This window comes from Excalfactoria chinensis, chromosome 24 (genome assembly GCF_039878825.1).
Source record: "Excalfactoria chinensis isolate bCotChi1 chromosome 24, bCotChi1.hap2, whole genome shotgun sequence".
Taxonomy (NCBI): Eukaryota; Metazoa; Chordata; class Aves; order Galliformes; family Phasianidae; genus Excalfactoria; species Excalfactoria chinensis.
This window is the reverse complement of record NC_092848.1, coordinates 4,521,195-4,529,625: the sequence shown is the minus strand read 5'-3', so window position 1 is coordinate 4,529,625 and position 8,431 is coordinate 4,521,195. Positions and strand designations below refer to the sequence as shown.

The 8,431-nt window shown below is 44.5% G+C and overlaps 1 protein-coding gene across 1 annotated transcript; it reads left to right on the top strand.

Moving 5' to 3' along the window:
• The first annotated feature begins 386 nt into the window (after window positions 1–386).
• Window positions 387–1,337, top strand: LOC140262328 (olfactory receptor 10A7-like). The gene has a single exon (XM_072356612.1). The coding sequence runs from the start codon at window positions 387–389 to the stop codon at window positions 1,335–1,337; it is 951 nt and encodes a 316-aa protein (XP_072212713.1).
• Window positions 1,338–8,431: the final 7,094 nt, after the last annotated feature.

Below are 8,431 nucleotides of genomic sequence, written 5' to 3'. Positions count from 1 at the left end.
CTTTACTCCATCTGGGTGTGCTTTTTCTCCAGTTTGGCTCTTTGAAGCCTTTGTGTCCCACAGTCAGTTGGGAAGGCTGTGAATAGGAGCCAAAGCTTACTACAGCCTGAGATCCCTTGACTTTTGCGTATGAACTCCTCAAATCCAACTTCTAACAAGCATGTTAGAAGGCATCCTACCAGCCATCTTATCTGGGAAAACTAGATTGTGGCAGAGAGCAAGTGGGCTTTGCTGAAGTAGAGAGGTGCTCACTGCTCCCCAAGGTAGCAAAATGCTTTTCCTTTTTCTTTGCACTGTAGGTGTTTTGGTTGCCAGCTGGGCTGAAGCGCCCTGATTTCAGCATACTGACTAGTCCCCTGGTTCTCTACCCATTTGATTCCTCACAGATGAAGCCAAATGAGGGACGAGAACTAGAAAACCACACCCTTCTGACAGAATTTGTCCTCTCTGGATTGTCCAGACACCCAGAACTGCAGAACTTGGTGTTCTTCACATTCTGCTTGATTTACACCTTCACCATCACTGGGAACCTTCTCATCTTCCTGGTCACGTTGCATCCCACCCTCCATATGCCCATGTACTTCTTCCTCCGGGTCCTGTCCTTCCTGGATATTTCCACAGCATCCATAGTTGTCCCCAAGATGCTGGTAAACTTCCAGTCAGAGGACAGGAAAATTTCCTACGTGGGCTGTGCCACGCAGCTCTACTTTGTGATTTTCTTGGCGGCCACTGAATGCTACATATTGGCAGCTATGGCCTATGACCGCTACGTGGCCATATGCAACCCCCTTAGGTATGCCATCATCATGAACAGAAGAGCTAGTCTTTCTCTAGTCCTGCTGTCATATTGCAGTGGGAATGTAGTGTCTGTTGTGCAGACAGCTTGGGTGTTCACTCTGCCGTTTTGTGGGCCCAATAAGATTAACTACTTCTTCTGTGATATCCCTCCACTCATTATGCTCTCCTGCACTGACACCTCCTTGTACGAAAAGCAGATTGTTACAGCCACGGTGCTGGTCATCTTTACACCCTTTTGTCTCATCCTGGTATCCTATGCCTGCATCATCTCCAGCATCCTCAAGATTTCCTCTGCAGAGGGCAGACGCAAGACCTTCTCTACCTGTTCTTCACATCTCATTGTTGTAACGCTTTATTATGGCAGCGGGACCTTGATTTACTTACGGCCCAAGTCCAGTAATTCACAGGACACTAAGAAAGTCTTATCTCTCATATATACAGCTATAATCCCCACACTAAACCCCCTGATTTACAGTCTGAGGAATAAGGAAGTGAAAGCTGTGATAATCAGAATTTTAGCTTACCTGAAGAAGATATAAACTTGTGTGTCTGACTCTTTTTAAATGCCCAGTTAACTTGATATTCTGTAGAACTGGATGTATTTCAAAGTGTGCTTAGCAGCTTTATCTTTCTTTTGTTCTCTATGAGTGTATATTAATTGCTAATTACTAATTCAGTATTCTGGATTTATTATTGCTGCGTCTGATGCACGGACTCAGATATGAATGATAAAATAGTTTATTACAAGTTCTCACATCACTTATATACAAGTCTTCTTTTCTTAGCTTTCCCATTCGCCCCTCCATGTCACCAGGACATTCCACAAACACTCTTCAACCACTCATGCGGGCGCTTATCCAATCAAAGCTGCGAGCTGTTTGTTTGTCTTCTAAAGGTGTCCTTGGTTCTCATGCTGTTTATCCTGCTCTGCAGCTGCTGCTCTGTGAAGTCCTTATCTTGCTCCATAGCTGCTTCTCTGTAAAATCCTTCCTGTATTCCCTCATATTACCTTGTATCAGATGTTGGTGATGGAAATTTTTCTCTTTTGCTCGTGTGATTTTCTTCCTTTGCTGCATGGAAGGAATATGCATTATTTCATCAAGACAGATACAGTCTCCATCCCAATTCCTGACATCTTTAATAGTCAAGCATCTTATTATTGTACTTGCAAATGGGGAGTGAGCAAGTGATTGTGTGGTGCTGAGCCACCTGCCAGCTTAAACCGCTACACCTCTCAGACTCACTCAATGATTTACTCCATGTCTTCTCCTTTACAAGTTTCAGGCTGGGAAATTAAGACATAATATTGTGCCTAGACAAAACCAGCATCAGTGCTGACAGAGGAAGAAATGGGCAGCGGAGTGGACAGACGGAACAGATGAAACGGTCCAGATGGATGAGGTCATTCATGCATGGATTTGTGTGAGGCGGGTGGCACATCTGAGTGGTTGGAGTGAGCTGCATTTAGAGTCAGGAGGAGGGAATGGCAGAAAAACATACAGGAATCTGGAGAGGGGAATGGATGAGTTCGATATATGGATGTCCGTCCAGGGAAGGAGAGGTATACGAGCGTTGAAGGAGCTGATAAGAAAATGCAGAATGTGAGGGATAGGAAAAACTGCCAGGTTCATGACTGATATGTCAATTCAGCACCTGAAGATAGGTATCTAGAAACACCTTGTCTTTGTTCAGATTGCTCTTCTGTACTGAAGGCCTTCCCTCCAGCATGCTGACTGCAACACATAGCTTGGCACTGTCAGTAAATCTGCTGAGGGTTCACTCAATCCTGCTGTCCATCTCAGACAGAGATATCAAGTAGCATTGGTCGTAGAACCGACCTCTGAGGAATGCTGCTCATCAGTGGTCCCTTTCAGTGCAACCATCCAGTCAGCTCCTTATCCACAGAGTGGTCCACGTCTCTCATCGAATCCATGTCTCTCCAGTTTAGAGAGAAGAATGTCATGAGGGATAGTATCAAATGCTTTGCACAAGTCCAGGTAAATGACATCAGTTGCTCTTCCTTTTGTCTTCTGCAATTTCCATGGTGTTGCTGAAGCATATGGTGGTGAAAATGGGCAAAACCTTGTTGAGTACCCCAGCCTTCCCTACCTCTCAGGTAACCAGATCCCCTACCTTCTTCAGGCACAACCTGATTTTTTATTTTTAATCCTTTCATTAAAGCAAGCCTTGAAATCTGCAGGGAATTATGATGAACATTCCTCTGGTTTCTGTGCATAGCTAGCACGACAGGTAAAGACAGTTGTAATTAGAGCAGACAAAGGCTCTGCTAATAGGTGCTGTGGGCTGCACTGGCAAGAGAACAAACTGTAACAAAGTCAGTCTTATTCCCAGACCATGATTGAAAGGATATTTCTGGCCACATTTCTGCTTGATCACAAAGAAACTTTTCTTTTCTCTGTCTGATTCCCACCATGATATAAAGCAGAATAATTCCCTTTCAAAGGTACTTGCTTCCATTCTCTGATAAAATATAATTAGAACAAAGAGACAAATGAAAGCGGTCCTGTATGCATTCAGTGAAACGCACCTGAGAGGTCCCTAATTGACAATGTTTATAAAGCCGAAGGAAGTGGCAGTGAACTATGAGCAGAGCTCGTTATAGCTGTCAGCACTTTAATGAGTCCCTTGAGGAACATGGTGCTAATCTTATACTTTGAAGCTGTGGCAAAATCTGGTGATCTGCCTTGGAGAAATGACAGGCAGAAGAAGACAGAAAAGTGACTTGGAATTTTAATGGGGCCCAGCGCGAGATGCAAGACTGGAAATGGAGTTGGACAATGTGTTCCCACTGGGGCTCATTAAAGCAGAAACTCACAGGTGTTAATTACCAACAGAACAGAAAGACATAGAATTCTGTATCAGACTTCCCCTACTGAAGTCAAACAGCAGTCTCCAGGCATCAGGAAAAGCGATTCTTTCAGTCAGCAATCTCCGCATGCAGAATGTGGAAAGAAAGCGCTGTGGATCCACCTATGCATACCTGTGCTTCTAAGAGACCAGCAGATGCACAGGCCATACTCTCCAGGCCTTCATTATAACGACCAGCCAAAACACTGTGACAACAGTACATGTGCCTGACGTGTTCATGCATCACAAACTTGCTGACAGGCTCTGTTCCAACTCACTTTCCTCCCCTGCACCCTGATCCAGCTGTCTCTGGATTCAGACACATACAGGCTTAAATGTTGCACCTCAGTCCCAGTCCTCTGTTACATCAGCACTGGAACATCTCCTTTTCTGCACAGTGAAACCAGATCCAGGGGCTTAACAGCTTTCCTTGATGTTCTCCTATCTCACTGCTTACATAAGGTTCGTTATCTCTGTTACAAAGACTATTCCAGTGCCCAATCTCTCTTTCAGAGAGTTGTTCCTAACATCCAGCCTGGACCTCCCCTGCCACTACTTAGGGCCATTCCCTCTTGTTCTATCGTTAGATACCTGGAAGAAGAGGCCAATTCTCATCCTGCAACAACCCACTTTCAGACCATTGTAGAGAGTAATAAGATCTCCCTTGAGGAGCCATATATCTCTGATGAGACACGGGCAGAGCATGCTGCTGTTCAGCATCAGGATAAGAGTAGCTCACTTTTGCTGTGGCTTACAGCTGCATGCAGGGCTACTTGGTCAAATGAAAGTGATTTACCAATGCCCAGCGCAAAGTGGATCATGATGGAAGAGCTACAAAATCAGCCCCAAGAATTAGGAATGAATGGTGAATTCATGGTGATTCTGAGGGGTCTGTTTTAATTACATTTATGGTAGGAGTGCATGATTTGATCCTGCAGCAGGCCCCCTCCAATCAGTATGAGACATCAGTGGCAGTTTCAAATCCCTTGGTAGCAGGAGATGTCACAGTATGAGCAGTGAATAGAGATGCTGACCTAGGCAAAACTGAATGTACAAGGTGAAGGAACAAGAACCAGTGACGATAACTTAAAACAGATATGGCTTAATTTGATACAAGCATGCCTACAGGCAGGGAAGATAGACAGGTGAATCATGTACTTCTTCATTTCAGTAAGCAATTGAGTAACATTGATCATTTTTGACATATTCCAGAGGGACTGAAAAATACGTTACTTGGAGCGGGCCCCTTTGTGATCCATGAGTAAGCATGAATTCTTAAAGCCTACAACCCAGAGAAAAGCCCTTCAGGTAGCTCATCTTGTGGTACCTGGTGCCCAAAAAAGCAAGACCTGGGTTTTGATGGAGGCTGAGTTCCACACGGAGTAAGGGCATCTGTAGGGAACTGGGGGACTGAAGGCCTAATGTCGAATTAACCATTTATTGGTTTAAAACAAAGAAACAAGAAACAAACAAACAAAAACAAACAAACAAAAAAGCAAGCTGTGGCTTTGTGGCTCTTGTTAACATAGAATGACAATAATTTATGGCAATCCATCAGCATTTTCATGTTTCCATGCTCTTATTGTGCTCAACGAGCAATACTCAGACCTGACTGACATTATGTGTTGGTCATTTACCTCCTCATGACTGTGACCATAGTCCCAATCTGAGAGCAAGATATTTGGAATGGGGCTGTGCACAGACCGATATAATCGTTCCATGTTTCTGGACATCAACCTTTACAGTCACGAAAGAGTGATGAGGTGGATGCCTTAGCTCAGTTCCAGCGGCTGGATGAATAGCCAGCTTAGCATACTGCCCAGTGGCTGCATAAGAAACTAAGACATGAGGGACAGAAGACCATGTGGGCAGCAGTAAAAGCTTGGGTCTGTCGATTCACTTGTTTGACGTGATACAGGCTTGTCAAGGTTTTGAAGCCTTTGTCAGAACATAATTATACTCACTACTCCCAAAAACAGCCCACCTTGCCAGAGGACATGGTCTATTATAACAATGGAAAATAACTATGAAGGACTTTTCCCCTGGTTAGCAGGAGCAAAATACACCTTAACCGATTTAGATTCTGTAAGTAGCCTTCTTCAGGCCTATCCAGTGCTGTGAACTGGGCAGACTCATACACTCAGAGGACTCACAGAATTAATGGCATCATACAGGACCCCACAAGGATCACATTCTACTAGCGCTCTTGTACAATAATGGGCTGATGATAATAACACTGAATGATGTTTCCACTTACCATACAATCCCACTAGAGTGGATCTTAGAGATAATTATAATGGTGTATTGAAAACAGCCCTTAGGGCTGACACTCAATTTGGGAAGGGGTGGACAGCACTGTTATGTGAGGTATTAAGAGTCTTAAATGAAAGATGTCAAAATGGTCAACCCAGCACTTAATGTGTGCTACAAACTACCTGGACTTCTCCACTTAAGATACAGATAACGGGGACCAAAAATGCATAAATTTGCAAATTGGCACCATGAACAAAATACTGCTCCCTGCAGGGGAGCTGGTCCTGAATCTGGTAACCACACAGTAGAATGGTCATGGGACATACAAGTAGGGCCAAAATGATGGGGTTTATTTGTTCCTTGGGGAAAGGGAAGTTCTGTAACCCCCTCAGGTGCTTGATAGCTGGCCCAGTAAAATACTTGTCAACACACCAATCCTTATTTTACATGGAATATTGATAATATCATGATGGCAGATCCAGGTTCTTCCTATGTTACCAGATATATCTGCACAGCCTCCAGTATCAGGACAAAAATTCTGGTATAACCTACCTAGTCATAACCCTATTCAAGCAAAAGTATTGACACAAGATCACTATGTTACCTGCGTAGTACCTTGGAAGGTGGAATTACTTTTATTAGTGCCTGTTAACATTTATCCCATTCTCCTTATGGTCCACAGCTAATTACGTATTGATTGGGCAATCCATGTAATCCATATTGTTCACCAGACTGATTAGTAGGTGTGTGCCGTTTTACCCACGAATGCCAGCAAATACAACCTTGATACATTAATCCAAATGAGACACAGTGGAACCAAGGTCTTCTTCAATGGAATAGAAGAATAAGTGGATGGCCAATCTTCAATAAAATGGCTGCCAAAATAAAGGATGAAGTCCAAATATGGGATCACATACAACCTCGTCACACTATGGATTGTCACAGTATATGGGACAGTGTAGGCTGGCTCTCATCTTTGACAGTGAGGTTATGACACCAGCTGCCCTACTATGTCAAACAGAATTCTTCTAAGGGAACTGATGTGTGGGTGGGAGCCTCACCCAGAAGCTGGTGTGAGAACATTACCTTATGCAAATACCTGAATAAGAGCCCTTATAAGTCTTCCACGCATGTGATGCCATGGGGATCTCTGAGGGTTTGTGGTCAGTATGGCTGGCTATCCCTGCCGTTTAACTGGACTGGATGATGTACTTGGGGATTGCCCTACGTACTCAATACATTGTACTCCACAGAACCACAACTGCCAACTGACAATTGGTAAACCTTTCGCACTAGACGTCAATATAAATGAACTGTTTAGTGATTCTGTGCAATGGCCATCTTTTTGCCACTGTCTGTAGTTATTTCTAATGAATGGCAAGTATCTGCATTAGCTAATCTCACTACAGCAGCACTATACTTAACCAAACAAACTATCAGGCTGATCAACCAAGAATTAGAACGAACACAAAAAAAGCCTGTACTACAAAATTGCATGGCATTAGACATATTAGGGACAAGGGGCAAAGGCTTGTGCTAGGTTGGGGATACAAACAGGCTGCACCTGCCTGTGCTTCTGCACGTTGCTATAAGAAACCTGCTTATGAGAAACTGTTTCAGAGTTGTAACCAATTATCCTTGCTTTTTGCAAATGTGCTTGCTCATCTTGGCATGCAGTGCCGTGTTGTCTCCTGCTGGATGATCTTCAGAAGCTGCTTGGACATGGTCCTGAACAACCTCCTCTAGGTATCTCTTGTATGAGCAGAGGTGTTAGACCAGGTGACTTCCAGAGACCCCTTCCAAACATAACCATTCAGTGACTGTTATGCAGATCTCCCATGATCAGGGAAATGCATTAGATGGCCGTTAGATGGTAGCAGAGGGTAAACAGCAATTTGACAGTCATGGAGCTGGGAAAAGATCTAAGAAACAGGCAGACTGTGCAAAATATGTGTTAAGGAGAGTGTACTCAGTCTGGTTGGGATGCAGTTAACTTTCCAACACAGCAGCCCATATATTGCTGGGCTTTGCACTTGTCACTACAACAGCCTTGATGCTGCACCAGTAGTCCATTGGTGCTGAAGTTTGCACGGTACTTTGCTCAGGAGAACACACAGGGAGAGTGGACGGCTGTCCATTTTCTCTCTTCTAGAAGCAGCTGGGAGCAGCATCTTGTTGAAACAGAAATGGTGACCACCTGGAGCAATGGCCTGGCTGAGGCATGCAGGGGGGTCACAGTCCCCCTCCCTGCTCAGGAGGAGATCTCACCTAGCAACCATCACTCTTGCAGAAGAACTAGACCTAGGCTTGCTCTCCACGTGGCCAAAAATCTCCATCAGAAAGATTGTAGTGTTCCAGACCATCTGCCCACAGCTGCCCACATGCAGCTGTACAGCTCTTCAGCTGCAGGGATTGCCTGACCACGGCACAAGTGCTGGAGGGTTGCAAAGATACCACCAGTGTGCAGTGTGAGCTGGTGGATGACCTGCTCAGCCTGGTGACAGAGCTAAAG

What these genes read in the sequence shown, in the direction of transcription:
- LOC140262328 (XM_072356612.1), top strand. Translation starts at nt 387, where the DNA reads ATGAAGCCAAATGAGGGACGAGAACTAGAAAACCACACCCTTCTGACA.